Source organism: Scyliorhinus torazame, chromosome 3 (assembly GCF_047496885.1).
Source record: "Scyliorhinus torazame isolate Kashiwa2021f chromosome 3, sScyTor2.1, whole genome shotgun sequence".
Classification (NCBI taxonomy): Eukaryota; Metazoa; Chordata; class Chondrichthyes; order Carcharhiniformes; family Scyliorhinidae; genus Scyliorhinus; species Scyliorhinus torazame.
In genome coordinates, this window is record NC_092709.1 from 207599136 (window position 1) to 207623162 (window position 24027).

Genomic DNA, 24027 nt, shown 5'->3' on the forward strand with positions numbered 1-24027 from the left:
TGATGAGTATTGGCGCCAGTTTTACCAAATTTTCGTGTTCCTTCACAGTACTTTTCAAACCTGTCCATGACTGTCTGGAAGTCTCTCTTGTCTTCCCTTTAGAGTACTTGAAGGTCTTGAAGATGTCTGCTGCACTTGCACCTGCAATGGTGAGCAGAAGCTTTATTTTCTCTGCACCCACCACGCCATCTAGGTTGGACGCTACCAGGTAGATCTCAACTCTCTGCCTGAATGCAAGCCAGTTTGCACTGAGATTGTCGTTGTACCTGAGCTGCTGTGGAACCGGAATCTTGAATATCTTGCCTGGGTGCTGTTGCTGGTTGTCACGGATATGTTGAGTTTAACTATATAGATTCAACAGGCACTCCTGGAACCATGCTGTGTTATGCTTCATCATGTCGCATAAGCTGCTTCCTTGATGTATGCTCTGACAAAGGAAGGTTCAGACTTGGAGATAGGTTTAACACATTTAGTGAACCGTTAACAATTCTCCTACTTGAGTTTGACTCTCCTGCTAATCTTGCTATAGTAACTCAGTCTAACTAACCAGTCTGCTCTAAGCCATGCGGTGGGTGTGATGCTTCCGATCTGCCCGTGTCGCCTGTGGAAAGAGAAAGAGAATATGTGCCCTGTCCTTTTATATGGGTAGCCCCCTTGTGGTTGTGTCACCTCTGGGTGTCTTGACTGCCCATTGGCCGTGTCCTATCTTACTGACCTATTGGTTGAATGTCTGTGTGTCATGATGTCTCTAGTGCTCCCTCTAGTGTTTATTTACTTTTAGTGTATTTACATTAACCCCTTGTGTATTTACAATGATGCATACCACCACAGGTTCCAGACCATCTTCACCCATGTAGGAGCCAGGATTCATTATACCCACCCTTGAAGAAACAAAAGCAAAACATGGAAACCCCAGATCCATGGGGAGTTACTTACATACTGCATAATGCAACTAAATCCCACAAACAGCCCCAGGACAGAACCACAATTATAAAGAGAGGAGAGGAAGAGAGGACCTGCAACAATAGTAACCATTTCAGTTCATGGTTGAGCCCATAGGGCTTCCCAGTGTAGAAAGTAAGGAAAAGAAGAGGGGAAAAAGCAGACCCACCCAGACTATTCTACCAGATAATAACACCCATCAGTGAAGAGGAATACAGGACACTCGTTCAATAAGAGGGTGACCCACACCCTCCAGGGGGAATGTTAGAGTATCCACCAAGGCACAGGACCCAACCCACCCTTCACCCAGCCCCGGCTTCACTCATCCTCTTCATAAACAAGATGTGGAGATGCCGGCGTTGGACTGGGGTGAGCACAGTAAGAAGTCTTACAACACCAGGTTAAAGTCCAACAGGTTTGTTTCAAACACTAGCTTTCGGAGCACTGCTCCTTCCTCAGGTTCATACCTCTTCATTCACCTGAGGAAGGAGCAGTGCTCCGAAAGCTAGTGTTTGAAACAAACCTGTTGGACTTTAACCTGGTGTTGTAAGACTCCTTCATAAACAAGACAGAGAGTGACAGAAAACACTCCCTTTCCCCAACCACAAGGATTATAAGACACACTAACCAGAAGGAGTAAAACTGTGCTCAAATCACACTTCCCATAATTCATTCAAAATGATCTTGCTTACACAGGATAAGGATAGTCAATGGCACAGGCCATCATGCTCACATTTCCCACTCCCCTATAGGGAAAAAGGCAGCAATGAAAAAAGAACAAAGAACAAAGAACAAAGAAATGTACAGCACAGGAACAGGCCCTTCGGCCCTCCAAGCCCGCGCCGACCATACTGCCCGACTAAACTACAATCTTCTACACTTCCTGGGTCCGTATCCTTCTATTCCCATCCTATTCATATATCTGTCAAGATGCCCCTTAAATGTCCCTATCGTCCCTGCCTCCACTACCTCCTCCGGTAGTGAGTTCCAGGCACCCACTACCCTCTGCGTAAAAAACTTGCCTCGTACATCTACTCTAAACTTTGCCCCTCTCACCTTAAACCTATGCCCCCTAGTAATTGACCCCTCTACCCTGGGGAAAAGCCTCTGACTATCCACTCTGTCTATGCCCCTCATAATTTTGTATACCTCTATCAGGTCGCCCCTCAACCTCCTTCGTTCCAGTGAGAACAAACCGAGTTTATTCAATCGCTCCTCATAGCTTATGCCCTCCATACCAGGCAACATTCTGGTAAATCTCTTCTGCACCCTCTCTAAAGCCTCCACATCCTTCTGGTAGTGTGGCGACCAGAATTGAACACTATACTCCAAGTGTGGCCTAACTAAGGTTCTATACAGCTGCAACATGACTTGCCAATTCTTATACTCAATGCCCCGGCCAATGAAGGCAAGCATGCCGTATGCCTTCTTGACTACCTTCTCCACCTGTGTAGCCCCTTTCAGTGATCTGTGGACCTGTACTCCTAGATCTCTTTGACTTTCAATACTCTTGAGGGTTCTACCATTCACTGTATATTCCCTACCTGCATTAGCCCTTCCAAAATGCATTACCTCACATTTGTCCAGGTTAAACTCCATCTGCCATCTCTCCGCCCAAGTCTCCAGACAATCTAAATCCTGCTGTATCCTCAGACAGTCCTCATCGCTATCCGCAATTCCACCAACCTTTGTGTCGTCTGCAAACTTACTAATCAGACCAGTTACATTTTCCTCCAAATCATTTATATATACTACAAAGAGCAAAGGTCCCAGCACTGATCCCTGTGGAACACCACTGGTCACAGCCCTCCAATTAGAAAAGCATCCCTCCATTGCTACCCTCTGCCTTCTATGGCCTAGCCAGTTCTGTATCCACCTTGCCAGTTCACCCCTGATCCCGTGTGACTTCACCTTTTGTACTAGTCTACCATGAGGGACCTTGTCAAAGGCCTTACTGAAGTCCATATAGACAACATCTACTGCCCTACCCGCATCAATCATCTTAGTGACCTCCTCGAAAAACTCTATCAAGTTAGTGAGACACGACCTCCCCTTCACAAAACCGTGCTGCCTCTCACTAATACTAAGTCATCAACATGATCGGTAGGGAGCAACAATCAGGATTATCAAAGAACCACAGATAAAGATTTCTTCCATGTCATGCAAGATGGCAAGGATCAGTGAGTACTCTCCAGGATCTCTCCCACGATTCCATCAATCAAAGCGCGAGACACCATCACGCCCACCATGCCGACTCACCGACATCCAGGCAGTCCACAGTCTAAGCCCTGCCTGGGGGGAATGACTCAACACACTCAGCCATCTCCCACCCCTCACGATGAGCATTGAGAATAGGTAGATTTAGGATCAGATTGATGGGTCCTACCGTCCCTTGGCCTCGCAGACAGGTACATTGTGGTCCATCGAATCTGACTCACCCAACATCCAAATCAAGACTGCCAAAGCATGGCAGCCAATTCTTGAACTCAGTCAGGAATTCATCTCCCATCTCTCACTTGGGACCTGGCTCGGGGACATCCCGCTCGGTCCCCATCTTCCGAACCTGTCAGGAAAATCGGCACATCATGCAGCAGGATTTCAACTACACAAAGGTGGCCTCTAACCAGAGACAGTGCACTTCCACCACTCTCCTAAATGTACCCCGGTGTCCCTCGACAGTGAGCTCTAACAACTTGGAATACAAAGCCAAAATTCTCAGTCAAGGTAATATCTTCTATGGTGGCCATCATCCGATGCATACAGCATCACCAAGATGAGAACCGCGCAGCAGCAGACTGCGCCAGTGCAAGCTGGGTCCCAACCCAGCCTACTCTGACCACCACGAACAATCGAGGATTTTAGAATTTTATCTTGCCTCTTTCTCGCAAAAAGACCAATCAGGAACTTCCAGGGACATTGCGCAAGCCATGTAGACGAAGAAAAAACAATATGAAATGTGCATCAGGATGAAATGACGATCAGAGCCAGAGCTCACAAAAACACAACCGCTTCCACGCTCACATCACGTGACCCCTGTTTATTAATTTTTTAAGGGGCTGACCATTTAAATAACTGGACAGTTTGACATTGTACAGAACTTGTATACCTTTCAAAGGCATATATGACCTACCCAAAGATTTGTAACTCACACAGTGCAAGATAAAGTCTTAGCTCCAGTGAAAATTGAGTTCAGATGGCCCTGCTGTGCTTGGGTTTTGCACATGTGGGAGCAAATCCCACCCTTGTATCTATCCCCACCCATCTCCCTGGATGAAAATAGGGAGCGGGATTCTCCGACCCACCGGAAATCTGGCGCGAGGACGCCTCCGTGATTCTCTGTGGACCCACCAGGTGCGCGCACGTGGGCGACGCGATGCTGGTCAATGGTCCCCGCGGCGATTCTCCGCGCTCAACGGGCCGAGTTCCGCTGAGTCCCGCCGGCGTGGTTCACATGTGATCCCACCCGGCGGGACCTCGGCATTCTGGCTGTGGGGGCCGTCCTGGTGCGGGGGTGGGGAGATCCGACTCCGGGGAGGGCCTCCACGGTGGCCAGGCCGGTGATCGGGGGCTACCGGGCCCCTGTAGGGCTCCGCCATGTTGCGCGGGGGCCGGCACGAAGATGGCCGCTGTGCACATGTGTGGACCCGTGGCCGGCTACCGTGTGCATGTGCGGCCGCGCGGGTGTAACTGCAGGGCCCCGCCAGCAGCCAGAGCTGCTGGACGCACGCTGGGGCCCAGCTAGCCCCGTTGAAAACAGAGAATCACCCCGGACCTTTGAGGAAAAAGTCCGGAGTGATTCTCGCCGTTTTCCAGCAGGCCTGGGGACTTAGTCCCCAGAAGGGAGAATCCTGTCAATGATGTATCGAAAGTGGGGCGGGACATCTGGAACCAGCACCCACCTGTCTTTTTAAAACTTGCTGGAGTCGCCATAATGGTCCATTAACTCAGATTCCAATTAAGGGGCAATTTAGCATGGCCAATCCACCTAGCCTGCACATCTTTGGGTTGTGGGGGCGAAACCCACGCAAACACGGGGAGAATGTGCAAACCACACGGACCATGACAAAGAGCCAGGATCGAACCTGGGACCTCAGTGCGTGAGGCAACAGTGCTAACCCACTGCGCCACCGTGCTGCCTTATTAACTCAGATTAATTAATGAAAATTCTTCTCATCTTTTAAAAAAGATTTCAGTATCCAATTCATTTTTTCCAATTAAGGGGCAATTTATCGTGGCCAATCCACCTCCCTGAACATCTTTGGGTTGTGGGGGCGAAAGCCACGCAAACACGGGGAGAATGTGCAAACTCCACACGGACAGTGACCCAGAGCCATTGAACCTGGGACCTCAGCGCCGTGAGGCAGCTGTGCTAACCACTAGGCCACCATACTGCCAATTCTTCTCATCCTGACTAACCATATATCCTGAAACATGAACCGACATGCAATGCTGACTATAAGGGACTCTAGCTATGTCAAGGTACTTGGCACATTTCATATAAGATAGAAATTCAGCATACTTTGAACCATTTTCGGCAAACCTGTGCACAGAAGTTTGTTTCTGTGAACAATAGCACAGTTGAGATAACCAAGTTGGTGGGCTGAATAGTATGTTGCAAAAACAGGAGGTTTATACTCCCACTCTGTCCTCGTGTTGGACGTGATGATGTCAAATCAGGTGCCTGACAGCATCACCTCCGATCCGGATAATATGGCAGATGGACAGGGCTAGAAAGTGGAACCCTGCTCGCGTAATTCTAATTTAATCAAATGGGATATTTCCGAAATACTGAATACCCCAGATGTTCAATTCCCATCCCTGGTCACCCTGCAGTCATTTCTCCGTAATCCCGATTATATCATTCCCAGTTACATGTATTTGCGCAATTCATCCATATTATTGCAAATGTTCCTGTTCAAGGCACCAAGCCCTAAGGCTTGTCTTTTTAACATTCCTTGTCCCTTTCCCATTATTTTCAAAGTGGTCCTGATTGATTCTGGCCCTTGATTTTTCTTCTTTTTTTTTTAATAAATATTTTATTGAAAATTTTTGGTCAACCAACACAGTACATTGTGCATCCTTTACACAACATTATAACAATACAGATAATAATGACCTTTTTTATATAAACAAAAAACAACAAATAAATAAATATTAAATAACAAAAATGAAAACTAGCCCTAATTGGCAACTGCCTTGTCACAGGCTATACCCCCCCCACCCCCCCCCCCCCTATCCCCCCCCCCCCCCCCCCCCCCAGGTCCTGGGCTGCTGCTGCTGCCTTCTTTTTTCCCCCATCTATCTTTCCGCAAGATATTCGACGAACGGTTGCCACCGCCTGGTGAACCCTTGAGCCGACCCCCTTAGGACGAACTTAATCCGCTCTAGCTTTATGAACCCCGCCATATCATTTATCCAGGTCTCCACCCCCGGGGGCTTGGCTTCTTTCCACATTAGCAATATCCTGCGCCGGGCTACTAGGGACGCAAAGGCCAAAACATCGGCCTCTCTCGCCTCCTGCACTCCCGGCTCTCGTGCAACCCCAAATATAGCCAACCCCCAGCTTGATTCGACCCGGACTCCTACTACTTTTGAAAGCGCCTTTGTCACCCCCACCCAAAACCCCTGTAGTGCCGGGCATGACCAAAACATATGGGTATGATTCGCTGGGCTTCTCGAGCACCTCGCACACCTATCCTCCACCCCAAAATATTTACTGAGCCGTGTTCCAGTCATATGTGCCCTGTGTAATACCTTAAACTGAATCAGGCTTAGCCTGGCGCACGAGGACGACGAGTTTACCCTGTTTAGGGCACCTGCCCACAGCCCCTCCTCGATCTCCTCCCCTAGCTCTTCTTCCCATTTCCCTTTTAGTTCGTCCACCATAGTCTCCCCTTCGTCCCTCATTTCCCTATATATATCCGACACCTTACCATCCCCCACCCATTTCTTTGAGATGACTCTGTCCTGCACCTCTTGTGTCGGGAGCTGCGGGAATTCCCTCACCTGTTGCCTCGCAAAAGCCCTCAATTGCATGTACCTGAATGCGTTCCCTTGGGGCAACCCATATTTCTCGGTCAGCGCTCCCAGACTTGCGAACTTCCCGTCCACAAATAGATCTTTCAGTTGCGTTATTCCTGCTCTTTGCCACATTCCATATCCCCCATCCATTCCCCCCGGGGCAAACCTATGGTTGTTTCTTATCGGGGACCCCCCCAATGCTCCGGTCTTTCCCCTATGTCGTCTCCACTGTCCCCAAATCTTCAGTGTAGCTACCACCACCGGGCTCGTGGTGTAGTTCCTCGGTGAGAACGGCAATGGGGCTGTCACCATAGCCTGCAGGCTGGTCCCCCTACAGGACGCCCTCTCTAATCTCTTCCACGCCGCTCCCTCCTCCTCTCCCATCCACTTACTCACCATTGAAATATTAGCGGCCCAATAATACTCACTTAGGCTCGGTAATGCCAGCCCCCCCTATCCCTACTACGCTGTAAGAATCCCTTCCTCACTCTCGGAGTCTTCCCGGCCCAAACAAAACCCATGATGCTCTTTTCTATCCTTTTAAAAAAAGCCTTCGTGATCACCACCGGGAGGCACTGAAACACAAAGAGGAATCTCGGGAGGACCACCATCTTAACCGCCTGCACCCTCCCTGCCATTGACAGTGCTACCATATCCCATCTCTTGAAATCTTCCTCCATCTGTTCCACCAACCGCGTTAAATTTAGCCTGTGCAATGTGCCCCAATTCTTAGCTATCTGGATCCCCAGGTAACGAAAGTCTCTTGTTACCTTCCTCAACGGTAGGTCTTCTATTTCTCTACTCTGCTCCCCTGGATGCACCACAAACAGCTCACTCTTCCCCATGTTCAATTTATACCCTGAAAAATCCCCAAACTCCCCAAGTATCCGCATTATTTCTGGCATCCCCTCCGCCGGATCCGCCACATATAGTAGCAGATCATCCGCATATAAAGATACCCGGTGTTCTTCTCCTCCCCTAAGTATTCCCCTCCATCTCTTGGAACCTCTCAGCGCTATCGCCAGGGGCTCAATCGCCAGTGCAAACAGTAATGGGGACAGAGGACATCCCTGCCTTGTCCCTCTATGGAGCCGAAAATATGCCGATCCCCGTCCATTCGTGACCACACTCGCCACTGGGGCCCTATACAACAGCTGCACCCATCTAACATACCCCTCTCCAAAACTAAATCTCCTCAACACCTCCCACAGATAATCCCATTCCACTCTATCAAATGCTTTCTCGGCATCCATCGCCACTACTATCTCCGTTTCACCCTCTGGTGGGGCCATCATCATTACCCCTAACAGCCTCCGTATATTCGTGTTCAGCTGTCTCCCCTTCACAAACCCAGTTTGGTCCTCGTGAACCACCCCCGGGACACATTCCTCTATTCTCATTGCCATTACCTTGGCCAGGACCTTGGCATCCACATTTAGGAGGGAAATTGGTCTGTAGGACCCGCATTGTAGCGGATCCTTTTCCTTCTTTAAGAGAAGCGATATCGTTGCTTCAGACATAGTCGGGGGCAGTTGTCCCCTTTCCTTTGCCTCGTTAAAGGTCCTCGTCAGTACCGGGGCGAGCAAGTCCAAATACTTTCTGTAAAATTCAACTGGGAATCCGTCCGGTCCCGGGGCCTTTTCCGTCTGCATGTTCCTAATTCCTTTCACCACTTCTTCTACCGTGATCTGTGCTCCCAGTCCCACCCTTTCCTGCTCTTCCACCTTGGGAATTTCCAGCCGATCCAAAAAATCCATCATTCTCTCCCTCCCATCCGGGGGTTGAGCTTCATACAATTTTTTATAAAATGTCTTGAACACTTCATTCACTCTCTCCGCCCCCCGCTCCATCTCTCCTTCCTCATCCCTCACTCCCCCTATTTCCCTCGCTGCTCCCCTTTTCCTCAATTGGTGTGCCAGCAATCTGCTCGCCTTCTCCCCATATTCATACTGTACACCCTGCGCCTTCCTCCATTGTGCCTCTGCAGTGCCTGTAGTCAGCAAGTCAAATTCCACATGCAGCCTTTGCCTTTCACTGTACAGTCCCTCCTCCGGTGCTTCCGCATATTGTCTGTCCACCCTCAAAAGTTCTTGCAGCAACCGCTCCCGTTCCTTACTCTCCTGCTTCCCTTTATGTGCCCTTATTGATATCAGCTCCCCCCTAAACCACCGCCTTCAACGCCTCCCAGACCACTCCCACCTGAACCTCCCCATTGTCATTGAGTTCCAAGTACTTTTCAATACATCCCCTCACCCTTAGGCACACCCCCTCATCCGCCATTAGTCCCATGTCCATTCTCCAGGGTGGGCGCCCTCCTGTTTCCTCCCCTATCTCCAAGTCTACCCAGTGTGGGGCATGATCCGAAATGGCTATAGCCGTATATTCCGTTCCCCTCACCTTCGGGATCAATGCCCTACCCAACACAAAAAAGTCTGTGCGCGAATAGACTTTATGGACATAGGAGAAAAACGAGAACTCCTTACTCCTAGGTCTACTGAATCTCCACGGGTCCACACATCCCATCTGCTCCATAAAATCCTTAAGCACCTTGGCTGCTGCCGGCCTCCTACCAGTCCTGGACTTCGACCTATCCAGCCTTGGTTCCAACACCGTGTTAAAGTCTCCCCCCATTATCAGCTTTCCCGTCTCTAGGTCCGGGATGCATCCTAGCATTCGCCTCATAAAGTTGGCATCATCCCAGTTCGGGGCATACACGTTTACCAAAACCACCATCTATCTCTCCCTGTAATTTGCCACTCACCATCACGTATCTGCCCCCGTTATCCACCACTATAGTCTTTGCCTCGAACATTACCCGCTTCCCCACTAATATAGCCACCCCCCTGTTTTTCGCATCCAGCCCCGAATGGAACACCTGCCCCACCCATCCTTTACGCAGCCTAACCTGGTCTATCAGTTTCAGGTGCGTTTCCTGTAACATAACCACATCTGCTTTAAGTTTCTTAAGGTGTGCGAGTACTCGTGCCCTCTTTATCGGCCCGTTGAGCCCTCTCACGTTCCACGTGATCAGCCGGGTTGGGGGGCTTCCCACCCCCCCCCCTTGCCGGTTAGCCATCATCTTTTTCCAGCTTCTCACCCAGTTCCCACGCAGCTGTATCTCCCCCAGGCGGTGCCCCCCCGCCCATCCTCTCCCGTACCCACTCCCCCCTTTCCCCAGCAGCAGCAACCCAGTAATTCCCCCCTCCCACCCCCCCCCGCTAGACCCCCCGCTAGCGTAATTACTCCCCCCATGTTGCTCCCAGAAGTCAGCAAACTCTGGCTGACCTCGGCTTCCCCCCGTGACCACGGCTCGCACCGTGCGACGCCCCCTCCTCCCTGCTTCTCTATTCCCGCCATAATTATCATAGCGCGGGAACCAAGCCCGCGCCTCTCCCTCGGCCCCGCCTCCCATGGCCAACGCCCCATCTCCTCTCCCTCCCCACCTCCCCTCATCACCACCTGTGGGAGAAAGAAAAGTTACCATACCGCAGGATTAGAACATAAAACCCCTCTTCGCCCCCCCCATTCGCCCCACCACTTTGTCCAAACGTTCTTTTTCATAATCCACTCATTCCAGTTTTTCTTCTACAATAAAAGTCCACGCTTCATCCGCCGTCTCAAAGTAGTGGTGCCTCCCTTGATATGTGACCCACAGTCTTGCCGGTTGCAGCATTCCAAATTTTATCTTCCTTTTGTGAAGTACCGCCTTGGCCCGATTAAAGCTCGCCCTCCTTCTCGCCACCTCCGCACTCCAGTCTTGATAAACGCGGATCACCGCGTTCTCCCATTTACTGCACCGAGTTTTCTTCGCCCATCTAAGGACCATTTCTCTATCCTTAAAACGGAGGAATCTCACCACTATGGCTCTGGGAGTTTCTCCTGCTCTCGGTCCTCGCGCCATCACTCGGTATGCTCCCTCCACCTCCAACGGACCCGTCGGGGCCTCCGCTCCCATTAACGAATGCAGCATCGTGCTCACATATGCCCCGACGTCCGCCCCCTCCACACCTTCAGGAAGGCCAAGAATCCTCAGGTTGTTCCTCCTTGCGTTGTTTTCCAGTGCCTCCAACCTCTCCACATATCGTTTCTGGTGTGCCTCCTGTATCTCCGACTTCACCACCAGGCCCTGTATATCGTTCTCATTCTCAGCTGCTTTCGCCTTCACGACCCGAAGCTCCTGCTCCTGGGTCTTTTGTTCCTCCTTTAGCCCTTCGATCGCCTGTAGTATCGGGGCCAACAACTCTTTCTTCATTTCCTTTTTTATCTCCTCCACGCAGCATTTCAAGAACTCTTGTTGTTCAGGGCCCCATATGAAACTGCCACCTTCCGACGCCATCTTGGTTTTTGCTTGCCTTCCTTGCCGCTGTTCCAAAGGATCCGCTGCAATCCGGCCACTTTCCTCTCCTTTTTCCATCCGTGTCCAGGGGGAACACCCTCCTGGTTTACCGCACGGTGTTTTTAGCCGTTAAAATTGCCGTTGGGGCTCCTATCAAGAGCCCAAAAGTCCGTTTCACAGGGAGCTGCCGAAACGTGCGACTCAGCTGGTCATCGCCGCACCCGGAAGTCCGGCCCTTGATTTTTCTGCCTATCACTGTTCTTATTCCTATTTCTCTCTTTGTTCTTGTCCTTGATTCCCCCTCCTCTGACTACTTGTATAGGAGTGTCCAAGGGGGAGGATGAGGTGATGGAACTCCCCGAAATAGAGTCCATAAAAGTAGAAAGGAATTCAGAGCCTGTAATTTGGTGACTCAGTTGGCTTCGGGTTGAATGCTGTGGTCTGCTGCTTTCAGTGTTGAGGTCGTTTAAAATTGAAGATGATGTTCTATCTGATCTGGAGACACAGCAGTAGAGTGACGTTTTTTCTTTAAAATTTCTGGCTGCAGAACATGCAGAAAAAGTCAAACAAAAGCAGAAAAGCACCAAAAGCTTGTAAGTTGGGTGGAGAGAGCGAGGATGGATCTTGCTCTGTTTCTCAGCTGCTTGTCTTCAGTTCTGCTTGTAAAACCTGATTTTAAAGTCCAAAGGGTAGCTTATCATCATGTCACTACTCTCTCCGACTGACCACCAATTCAAATATGATTGTGTATTCCAATTGTAGCTTGATTAGGTCAAGTCTGGAAATTCCCTCTTTTTTGCCAGAGTCCCATTGTTCAAGCGATTAGGTTTGATGGTTAGTTACCAACCAGTTGAGTATCAGGGCCGTGTGAAAATGCAATAGGAAATATGGTTCACTCACATTCCTCTGCGCTGGATGCCTTTGATGGGTTATGTAGACCTGCCTCAATGGGGTTAGAATCTGAAATGTATAGTAATGCAGGCATTGTCAAACTCGGGGGCACGACCCGTGGGTGGGTCATGGGCGGGTGACGGGAGGGTGACAGAACCATCCGTTGCGGCGCTCCAGATCGCGCAAATCCACACGCAACAGCCGCAGCAGCCGGCTTTTAATAATGCCGGCTGCAAGCGGCCTTCAAAATGGCCAGGATCGGATTTTTAAAATGCGGCCGCACTGCGCATGCGTGCCCGATCAGGGTCGCAACCTTTTTTTTTCAAGTTCAGGGGGCCAAAAGGACCAAAGGGACAATTGGGGCCAAAGGGACCCAAAACCATTTCCTCCACCTTTGTCAGCAACAAACAAGGTAAGAGAAAATGGTGGGTCGCGCAGGTCGGCCGGCGTGGGTCACGAACGTCGGCTGGCCGGGGTCGCGATGGCCAGCCGGCGTGGGTCGCGTAGGTCGGCAGGGTTGGGTCCCGAAGGTTGGCCGGTTGGTAAAAATGGGTCCCCGGAAAAAAAGTTTGAAAAACACTGTAGTAATGCAAATTAGGTCGCCATCATGCTGTGAGTTCAAATTACTTCAGCCTGTTTTAAGAAGATCAGGGGCAAAATTCTCCGCATCTTTGGGGGCCGAGCCCCAACATTGAGGGGCTAGGCCGACGCCGGAGGAATTTCCGCCCCGCCAGCTGGCGGAAACGGCCTTTGGTGCCCCGCCAGCTGGCGCGAAAATGACATCTCGGGGCGGCGCATGCGCGGGAGCGTCAGCGGCCGCTGACAGTTTCCCACGCATGCGCAGTGGAGGGAGTCTCTTCCGCCTCCGCCATGGTGGAGACCGTGGCGGAGGCTGTAGGGAAAGAGTGCCCCTACGGCACAGGCCCGCCCGCGGATCGGTGGGCCCCAATCGTGGCCAGGCCAACGTGGTGGCACCCCCCGGGGCCAGATCGCCCCGCGCCCCCCCCCAGGACCCCGGAGCCCGCCCACGCCGCCTTGTCCCGCCGTTCAAAAGGTGGTTTAATCCACGCCGGCGGGACAGGCAATTTATCTGCGGGACTTCGGCCCATCCGGGCCGGAGAATCGAGCGGGGGGGGCCCGCCAACCGGCGCGCTGCGATTCCCGCCCCCGCCGAATCTCCGGTGCCGGAAACTTCGGCAACCGGCAGGGGCGGAATTCACGCCAGCCCCCGCCGATTCTCCGACCCGGCGGGGGGTCGGAGAATGACGCCCCTGTTTCTGAAAAGTTTAATTTATGTTTCCAGCCAGTGCATTAAAAATCATTATTTCATATAAAGCATACACTCATGAAAATAGAAAGACACTAAAATAAGGACACATTGAATGGATGAATAGGCTGAGCAAAGCTCAGTGTGCCGGCAATAAAAGTTGCTGTTAGCTATTATCAAATCAGTAACCGTGGTACTAATAAAAATTTCCACATGTCTCAGGTGACCTGGATTTCTCACTTTCTCTATTTGGATACTCATTCTGGGAAATAAATGGCTTGATGTTGATTTATTGTGTGATGAGACAGAGTATTGAAAGTGAAGGGAACTAAGATTTTTACAACGTAGAATGCTTCGAAAAAAAACCAATGTAGAACGCTTCTAATCCCACATTGCTCTTTCTTTTTTAACTGCTCTAGCTATTTGTTGAATAATTCTCAGTTGTACATTTCTCTTGAGATTGGTCCTTCACAGTTAGAAGCTCTAATGTGTTGGCCATCCAGTGAGTCTGAAAATGTCAAATGTCTCCTCTCTGTTGGGAGAAAATATACCCTTTTTTCTGAACAATGTTATTGATTTTATAATGTTGGATAAATGGCTTTCATGTCTTCCTGGTCAATTTGGCTGCATATACATTGTTACCTATGATCCATACAATAAATGTTCTGTCCAACAATACGTGCAACGAACACACTTTTTTCATCAGTAGAGGAGTCAAAAACCAAGGCAGCACAGATTTAAGAGATAGAAGACGAAGAGGGGAATTGAGGACAAACTTTTTCACTCAGAGGGTGGTGGGAGTCTGGAACTCACTGCCTGAATGAGTAGCATTTAAGAAGTGTTTAGATATTCACATGGGTGGCACGGTGGCGCAGTGGTTAGCACTGCTGCCTCATGGCGCTGAGGATCTGGGTTCGATCTCGGCCCCGGGACACCTACTGTGTGGAGTTTGCACATTCTCCCCATGTCTGCGTGGGTTTCACCCCCACAACCCAAAGACGTGCAGGTAGATGGATTGGCCATGCTAAATTGTCCCTTAATTGGAAAAAAAGAATTGGGTACTCTAAATTGGATTTTTAAAAAAGATATTCACTTGCAGCACGGTAGCATTGTGGATAGCACAATTGCTTAACAGCTCCAGGGTCCCAGGTTCGATTCCGGCTTGGGTCACTGTCTGTGCGGAGTCTGCACATCCTCCCCGTGTGTGCGTGGGTTTCCTCCGGGTGCTCCGGTTTCCTCCCACAGTCCAAAGATGTGCAGGTTAGGTGGATTGGCCAGGATAAATTGCCCCTCAGTGTCCAAAATTGCCCTTTGTGTTGGGTGGGGTTACTGGGTTATGGGGATAGGGTGGAGGTGTGGACCTTGGGTAGGGTGCTCTTTCCAAGAGCCGGTGCAGACTCGATGGGCCGAATGGCCTCCTTCTGCACTGTAAATTCTATGATCTATCTATTGCACTGCCGTAACCTCCAGGGCTATGGGCCAAGGGCTGGAAAATGGGATTAGTGTAGTCAGATCTTTGATGATCGGCATGGACAAGATAGGCTGAATGGCTTCCTTCTGTGATTTAAATGTCTGTAAATCTATAATATTTTTATGGAGGGTGGCGGATGAAGGTTAGATTAAATGTATTTTTCCCACTGTATAGCATGATACTTTAATGGATCTATCAGCAGTGTACACAGGTCAAGGGGCTCATTTACAAATCAAGATAAAACAGAGTAATCAGCTTCTACTGTGCATTTTTATTGAGATGAGTTCTTATTGCTTTTATGAATTAACACCAAGCTAGGGAAAACAAATTCATTTTGCATTTTGTTCTATTTCTTAGCGCCAGTTGGCAAAAAATATTAAATTTGACCAGCCCCCACCGTCTATTATTGGGAACAGAATGGAAGATATTGGAAAGAATTCAGAGGTCGATGGGTTTCTCCAAAGTCCATTGGAACAATCCGTCCTGCAGGAAACTCAATTATCAGGCTCAACACTCAAGGTGAGGGTTCAGTTGCCACTAAATTTTGTCTGTAGATCTAACAATTTGTATGAAGTAAATTCAGAGTCTCATTTTCAAAAGTGGGGCTGGACAATTGGCTGAGTGCTGTATCATTGTCATTTCTCCCATTGAAATTGGCGATGTGTGTGCCCACAGCCTCACAACACCACGGGTCTTATAGTCCGGTGGCAGATGTGTCACTAAAAGCCCTCAAAGATATATTGAAATTAGAGAGCTTCCCATGTTGTGACTGGAGCAATGAACCAAAGTCAAAAGATGTATCTTGTGGAAGGAGAAATCTTAGTGAAGGATGTGTACAGCTTTGGACAGATAACAAACTCAAGCTCTTCAGGTTTCAAGAAATAATTTGTGACATTTTGCCATTTGTCTAGAAGCATATGATAAAAATGCATTTTTGTTTATTATAAATGGCTTCTCTGCATTTTCTTGGAGACAAAGCCGCTTTAGCAATATATGATTTGGCAATAATTGATTGAAGGGGAGGCAGTGGCATAGTTTTATTGTCACTGGACTGGTCATCCAGTGTAATGATCTGAGGACCCTGGTTCAAATCCTGCCACGGTGGAGGGTGAAATTTGAATTCAATAAAAAATCTGGAATTAAAAGTCTAACGATGACCATGAAACCATTGTTTTTTAAAATAAATTTAGAGTACCCAATTCATTGTTCCAATTAAGGGGCAATTTAGCATGTTCAATCCACCTAGCCTGCACACCTTTGGGGGCGAAACCCACGCAAACACGGGGAGAATGTGCAAACTCCACACGGACAGTGACCCAGAGCCGGGATTGAACCTGGGACCTCGGCGCCGTGAGACTGCAATGCTACCACTGCGCCACCGTGCTGCCCAATGAAACCATTGTTGATCGTTGTAAAAACCCATCTGGTTCACCAATGTCCTTTAGGGAGGGAAATCTGCCACCAGTACCTGGTCTAGCTTACATGTGACTCCAAGGGCGCGATTCAGCAGAAAGAATTCTAAGTCCGTCTTTGGCAGGGTGTTACTCGATGGCTGCAGCGCCAAGATTCATCTCGCTATCCAACGGCACTTTACCATTTTTTTGGGCCTCGGGGAGTTTCCACCCATCAAGGTCACAGTTAGGCGCTTTGCCTGCACTGGCGAACTCAGCTAAGCTCGCTAGTAGGACTGGCTCCTCGCAGATCGGGGCACCATTTTGAATAGCTGCCCCGATCTGATACACCCCCACCCTCTCAGGACCCTCCCCCCCACTTTCAAGGCCCACCCTTCACTCCCACAACCTTTGATTGTCTCCTCAAACCCCCTGTCACTTCCTCCCCCTTATGGGCAAGGCCCCCCAGGGTCCAACTCCTAGCAGTGCCAACCTGGCACCTGGGCACCTTGGCACTGCCAGCCTGGCAGTGCCACCCATGCACTCTGGCAGTGCGTCCTATCCACAGCAATGTGATTGACTGTTAACTGCCTCATCAAAGGAAATTAGGGATGGGCAATAAATGCTCCCAGCAAAGCCCGCATCTGATGAATGAAAGCAAAATGTGCCTGCAAAGTCCCACACAGTGGCCAGGATTTTCCGCTCCCGTCAGTGTGGGGCAAGTTCCGCAACAGGAGCAGAGGACAATAGCTTTCCGTGATTGTCCCCTCCCTCCATAGCGGCATGATGTCAGAGCGGCACAAATCACGGTTGATTCAAAAGGGGTGCACCTGCCGAGGGGAGTTCAGTAGTGAAAACTATGTCTGTGGAGTGACTCCACCTATTCAGCAGGGAGAGGAGGTGTTGGGGTTTGACTCGGGGCTGACCAGGCTTGATTCGGGGGGGAGCAGGTTTGACTCAAGGGTACTGGGCTTGACACAGGAGTGACCAGACTTGGCTTTGGGTAACCAGGCCTGAATCGGCAGTATCAGAGTTTGAATCGGGGGTGAGCAGCCTTTGACTCGTGGGAGACTGGGGTAAAACTGGAAGGTTATTGGGGAACCTGACTCCAGGGTATTGGTGGGCTTGACTCCAGGGTACTGAGGGACCTCGTTGTGGTCATCTGCTGCGCTCTGAACAACCTGGTGCTGCAATGGTTGGAGGAATTACTTGAGGAAGAGATGGAGGAGCAACACGTTTCCTCTGATGAGGAGGACATCGCAAGAGATGAAGCTGAGGAAGTCCTTCAGGAAGAAGATATCGGCCATGAAGCAATGGCGATATCCAGACGAGACTGACAAGCTCGGGAAGCGCTTATTGCCACTAGATTCATGGAGAGTGATGAAGACATCCAGTGAGGGCATCCCATTATCTTCACATGCCTTCCGTGAATACTGCTGTCCTATCTGGCTGATGGCAGCACTCACTCTTTCTGAAAATGCTCCTGTCATGGGGACACAGTGGATACATTGCAGGAGGATGTAGATGACTTGGAGTGAGGACAGTCCATAGATCCTCAAAGAGCTTCCATGAATGTCTGCCTCCTGTCTGGCTGGTGGCATCTCGCTTGCTCTCATGACTCGGGTCATATCAGGGCGATGCAGTGGGGAAAGTTTAACCTCTCGTGATTTATCATCGTCCTTAGTGAGCTGTACCTTTGAGGTTCAGTCTCACCAGAGGTTGAGGCAGATGGGTTGGAGGGGCCCAGCTGCATCTCGATAGGTGCAGAGAGCACACATAGACATTTACTGCAATGAGTGATGCAAGCCCTATACTTTGTGGGAGATATCCTCATTCCCTTCGAGATACCGACATGACTGATGTGTTCAGTCACTATGAAGGGATGTCTCCAATATGCTGGGAACCTAGTACAAAGCACAATGGGAGGAAGACCTGGACTGAACATCCTATCTTTCCTGGTGCAAGATTCCAATTTTAAGGTCGGGACTACAGGAACACAGCTCATCAGAACAAGGAGCTGTAGAAAGAATGCAATAAGTGAGAGTTTATTTACAGAGGTGGACGCCATCTACAAGTGCTTTATACTCGTACCCATGCTGTGAAACTAGAGCTTCTTAACCTTTCTTTTTTTAAAAATATATTTTATTCCAGATTTTTTGGCCAAACATAACAGTACGTAGTGTTTCTTTTAAACAACAATAAAGCAATATAAATAACAGTGGCCAGTTTTAAACAAATAAATAAATAATATATGAACAGAAACAAAAACCAAACTAAATGGCAACTGCCTTGTCAAAAATAAATACTCTCCAAAGATACAATCTAACAGTCCAATATACATTACCTAAAACAAGTGCCTATACATATACAATAACATCCCTGAGAGTCCGTCCGATTCCACCCCCCCCCCCCCCCCCACCTCCCCCTGGGTTGCTGCTGTTGTCTTCTTCTTTTCCATTCCCTCTATCTTCCTGTGAGGTAGTCGACGAACGGTTGCCACCGCCTGGTGAACCCTTGAGCCGAAACCCTTAGGACGAACTTAATCCGTTCTAACTTTATAAACCCTGCCATGTCGTTTAACCAGGTCTCCACACCCGGGGGTTTGGCTTCCTTCCACATTAACAATATCCTGCGCCGGGCTACTAGGGACGCAAAGGCCAAAACATCAGCCTCTCTCGCCTCCTGCACTCCCGGCTCCTCTGCAACCCCAAATATAGCCAACCCCCAGCTTGGTTCGACCTGGACCCCCACCACCTTCGAAAGCACCTTTGCCACCCCCACCCAAAACCCCTGTAGTGCCGGGCATGACCAGAATATGTGGGTGTGATTCGCTGGGCTTCTCGAGCATCTCGCACACCTATCCTCTATCCCAAAAAATTTACTGAGCCGTGCTCCAGTCATATGCGCCCTGTGTAACACCTTAAATTGTATCAGGCTTAGCCTGGTACACGAGGACGATGAGTTTACCCTACGTAGGGCATCAGCCCACAGCCCCTCCTCAATCTCCTCCCCCAGTTCTTCTTCCCATTTCCCTTTCAGCTCATCTACCATGATCGCCCCCTCGTCCCTCATTTCCCTATATATGTCCGACACCTTACCATCCCCCACCCATGTCTCTGAGATCACTCTATCCTGCACCTCCTGTGTCGGGAGCTGCGGGAATTCCCTCGCCTGTTGCCTCGCAAAAGCCCTCAGTTGCATATACCGAAATGCATTCCCTTGGGGCAACCCATATTTTTCCGTCAGCGCTCCCAGACTCGCAAACGTCCCATCTACGAACAGATCTCTCAATTGTGCTACCCCTGCTCTTTGCCATGCTCCAAATCCCCCATCCATTCTCCCCGGAACAAACCTATGGTTATTTCTTGTCGGGGACCGCACCGAGGCTCCCGTCCTTCCCCTATGCCGTCTCCACTGCCCCCAAATTTTCAATGTAGCCACCACCACCGGGCTTGTGGTGTACTTCTTCGGTGAGAACGGCAACGGTGCCGTCACCATAGCTTGTAGGCTAGTCCCCCTGCAGGACGCCCTCTTCAATCTCTTCCACGCCGCTCCCTCCTCTTCTCCCATCCACTTACACACCATTGAAATATTGGCGGCCCAGTAGTACTCACTTAGGCTCGGTAGTGCCAGCCCCCCCCCCGTCCCTACTGCGCTGCAAAAATCCCCTCCTCACTCTCGGGGTCTTCCCGGCCCACACAAAACTCATAATACTCTTCTCGATTCTTTTGAAAAAAGCCTTCGTGACCACCACCGGGAGGCACTGAAACACAAAAAGGAATCTCGGGAGGACCACCATTTTAACCGCCTGCACCCTACCTGCCAGTGACAGGGACACCATGTCCCATCTCTTAAAGTCCTCCTCCATCTGTTCCACCAACCGCGTTAAATTAAGCCTATGTAATGTACCCCAATTCTTGGCTATCTGGATCCCCAAGTACCGAAAGTCCCTTGTTACCTTCCTCAACGGTAAATCCTCTATTTCTCTGCTCTGCTTCCCTGGATGCACCACAAACAACTCACTTTTCCCCATGTTCAATTTATACCCTGAGAAATCCCCAAACTCCCCAAGTATCAGCATTATCTCTGGCATCCCTTCCGCCTGGTCCGCCACATATAGCAACAAATCATCCGATACAGAGATACCCGGTGTTCTTCTCCTCCCCTGAGTACTCCCCTCCACTTCCTGGAACCCCTCAATGCTATGGCCAGGGGCTCAATCGCCAGTGCAAACAGTAACGGGGACAGAGGACATCCCTGCCTCGTCCCTCTATGGAGCAGAAAATAATCAGACCCCCGTCCATTCGTGACCACGCTCGCCATTGGGGCCCTATACAGCAACTGTACCCATCTGATATACCCATCTCCAAAGCCAAATCTCCTCAGCACCTCCCACAAATAATCCCACTCCACTCTATCAAATGCTTTCTCGGCATCCATCGCCACCACTATCTCCGCTTCCCCCTCTGGTGGGGGCATCATCATTACCCCTAGAAGCCTCCGTATATTTGTATTCAGCTGTCTCCCCTTCACAAACCCAGTTTGGTCCTCATGAACCACCCCCGGGACACAATCCTCTATCCTCGTTGCCATTACCTTGGCCAGAATCTTAGCGTCCACATTCAGGAGGGAAATAGGCCTATAGGACCCGCATTGCAGCGGGTCTTTTTCCTTCTTTAGGAGGAGCGATATCGTTGCCTCTGACATAGTCGGGGGCAGCTGCCCCCTTTCCCTCGCCTCATTAAAGGTTCTCATCAGTAGCGGGGCCAGCAAGTCCATATATTTCCTATAGAATTCCACTGGGAATCCGTCTGGTCCCGGGGCCTTCCCCGCCTGCATGCTCCCAATCCCTTTCACTACTTCCTCCGTCTCAATCTGTGCTCCCAGTCCCGCCCTCTCCTGCTCCTCCACCTTAGGGAATTCCAGCTGATCCAGAAAGCACATCATTCTCTCCTTCCCATCTGGGGGCTGAGCTTCATATAATCTTTCATAAAATGCCTTGAACACTCCATTCACTCTCTCCGCTCCCCGCTCCATCTCTCCCTCCTCATCTCTCACCCCCCCTATCTCCCTCGCTGCTCCCCTTTTCCTCAGTTGGTGGGCCAGCAACCTGCTCGCCTTCTCCCCATATTCGTACTGTACATCCTGTGCCTTCCTCCATTGTGCCTCTGCATTACCCGTAGTCAACAAGTCAAATTCTACATGTAGCCTTTGCCTTTCCCTGTACAGTCCCTCCTCCGGTGCCTCCGCATATTGTCTGTCCACCCTCAGCAGTTCTTTCAACAACGTCTCCCTTTCCCTACCCTCCTGCTTTCCTTTATGTGCCCTAATAGATATCAGCTCCCCTCTAACCACTGCCTTCAGCGCCTCCCAGACCACTCCCACCTGTACCTCCCCATTATCATTGAGATCCAAGTACCTTTCAATACACCCCCTCACCCTTAAACACACCCCCTCATCTGCCAATAATCCCATGTCCATTCTCCAGGGTGGACGCTGTTCTTTTTCCTCCCCTATCTCCAGGTCCACCCAATGTGGAGCGTGATCCGAAATAGCTATAGCCGTGTACTCCGTCCCCGTCACCTTCGGGATCAGTGCCCTTCCCAAAACAAAAAAGTCTATCCGTGAATAAACTTTGTGGACATAGGAGAAAAACGAAAACTCCTTACTCCTAGGTCTACTAAATCTCCAGGGGTCTACTCCTCCCATCTGCTCCATAAAGTCCTTAAGGACCCTAGCTGCAGCCGGCCTCTTTCCGGTCCTGGACCTCGATCTGTCCAGCCCTGGGTCCAGCACCGTATTAAAATCTCCACCCACTACCAACTTCCCCACCTCTAGGTCCGGGATACGTCCTAACATACGCCTCATAAAGTTGGCATCATCCCAGTTCGGGGCATATACGTTCACTAAGACCACCGCCTCCCCTTGCAATTTGCCACTCACCATCACATATCTGCCCCCACTATCCGCCACTATGGTCTTTGCCTCAAACATTACCCGCTTCCCCACTAGTATAGCCACCCCCCTGTTTTTTGCGTCTAGCCCCGAATGAAACACCTGCCCCACCCATCCTTTGCGTAGTCTGACCTGGTCTATCAGTTTCAGATGCGTCTCCTGCAGCATAACCACATCTGCCTTAAGTTTCTTTAGGTGTGCGAGTACCCGTGCCCTCTTTATCGGCCCGTTCAGCCCTCTCACATTCCACGTGATCAGCCTGGTTGGGGGGCTCTTTACCCGCCCCCCCTTGTCGACTAGCCATCTCCTTTTTCAATCCAGCTCCTCACCCGGTTCCCACGTAGCCGTATCTCCCCCCAACGGCGTCCTCCCGCCCCGACCACCCCACCCCATACCAGCTCCCCCTTCTCCCCAGAAGCAGCAACCCAGTTAACCCCCCCCCCCCGCTAGATCCCTCACTAGCGTAATTGCACCCCCATGTTGCTCCCAGAAGTCAGCAAACTCTGGCCGACCTCGGCTTCCCCCCGTGACCTCGGCTCCCACTGTGCGAGGCCCCCTCCTTCCCGCTTCCCTGTTTTCGCCATGATTACCAGAGCGCGGGAACAAAGCCTGCGCTTCCCATTTGGCCCCGCCCCCAATGTCCGGCACCCCCAGCTCCTCATCCTCCCTCCCCCCCTCCCCCACGGCATGGGGAAGAGAGAAAAGTTACAGGGTCACAGGATTAACAACTTGGGAAATCATCTCTTCCCCCTTTTCCCCCCATCTTCACCCCACATATTCGCCCCACCACTTTGTCCCAAACGTTCTTTTTCTAGCCCGCTTATTCCAGTTTCTCCTCGACAATAAATGTCCACGCCTCTTCTGTCGTTTCAAAGTAGTGGTGTTTCCCTTGATGTGTGACCCACAGTCTTGCCGGCTGCAGCATTCCAAATTTAACCTTCCATTTGTGCAGCACCGCCTTGGCCCGATTAAAGCTTGCCCTCCTTCTCGCCACCTCCGCACTCCAATCTTGATATACGCGGATCACCGCGTTCTCCCACCTACTGCTCTGAGTTTTCTTTGCCCATCTGAGGACCATCTCTCTGTCCTTATATCGGAGAAATCTCACCACTATGGCTCGAGGAATTTCTCCCGCCCTCGGTCTTCGCGCCATAACTCGATAGGCTCCCTCCACCTCCAACGGGCCCGTCGGGGCCTCCGATCCCATTAACGAGTGCAGCACCGTGCTCACATATGCCCCGACGTCCGCCCCTTCTGCACCTTCGGGAAGACCAAGAATCCTTAAATTCTTCCTCCTCGCATTATTCTCCAGCACCTCCAGCCTTTCCGCACACCTTTTGTGTTGTGCCTCGTGCATCTCTGTCTTCACCACCAGGCCCTGTATGTCGTCCTCATTCTCAGCAGCCTTTGCCTTCACGACCCGAAGCTCCTGCTCCTGGGTCTTTTGCTCCTCCTTTAGCCCTTCAATCGCCTGTAATATCGTGGCCAACAGCTCCTTCTTCATCTCCTTTTTAAGTTCTTCCACGCAACGCCGCAGGAACTCTTGTTGGTCAGGGCCCCATATTAAACTGCCTCCTTCCGACGCCATCTTGCTTTGTGCTTGCCTTCCTTGCCGCTGCTCTAGAGGATCCACCGCAATCCGGCCACTTTCCTCTCCTTTTTCCATCCGTGTCCAGGGGGATTCCCTTCTGGTTTACCGCACAGTGTTTTTAGCCGTTAAAATTGCCGTTGGGGCTCCTATCAAGAGCCCAAA

The 24027-nt window shown here is 50.5% G+C and overlaps 1 protein-coding gene across 6 annotated transcripts in view; it reads left to right on the plus strand.

Annotated features, from left to right (window-relative positions):
• The window catches only part of cracd (capping protein inhibiting regulator of actin dynamics), a 389395-nt gene that overhangs the window by 288477 nt on the left and 76891 nt on the right, over window positions 1-24027 (plus strand). For all 6 annotated transcript variants that reach the window (XM_072496811.1, XM_072496816.1, XM_072496812.1 and 3 more), the window contains one exon: window positions 15286-15447. In XM_072496811.1, the coding sequence (XP_072352912.1) occupies window positions 15286-15447 (162 nt within the window). The remainder of the gene's footprint in view (window positions 1-15285; window positions 15448-24027) is intronic.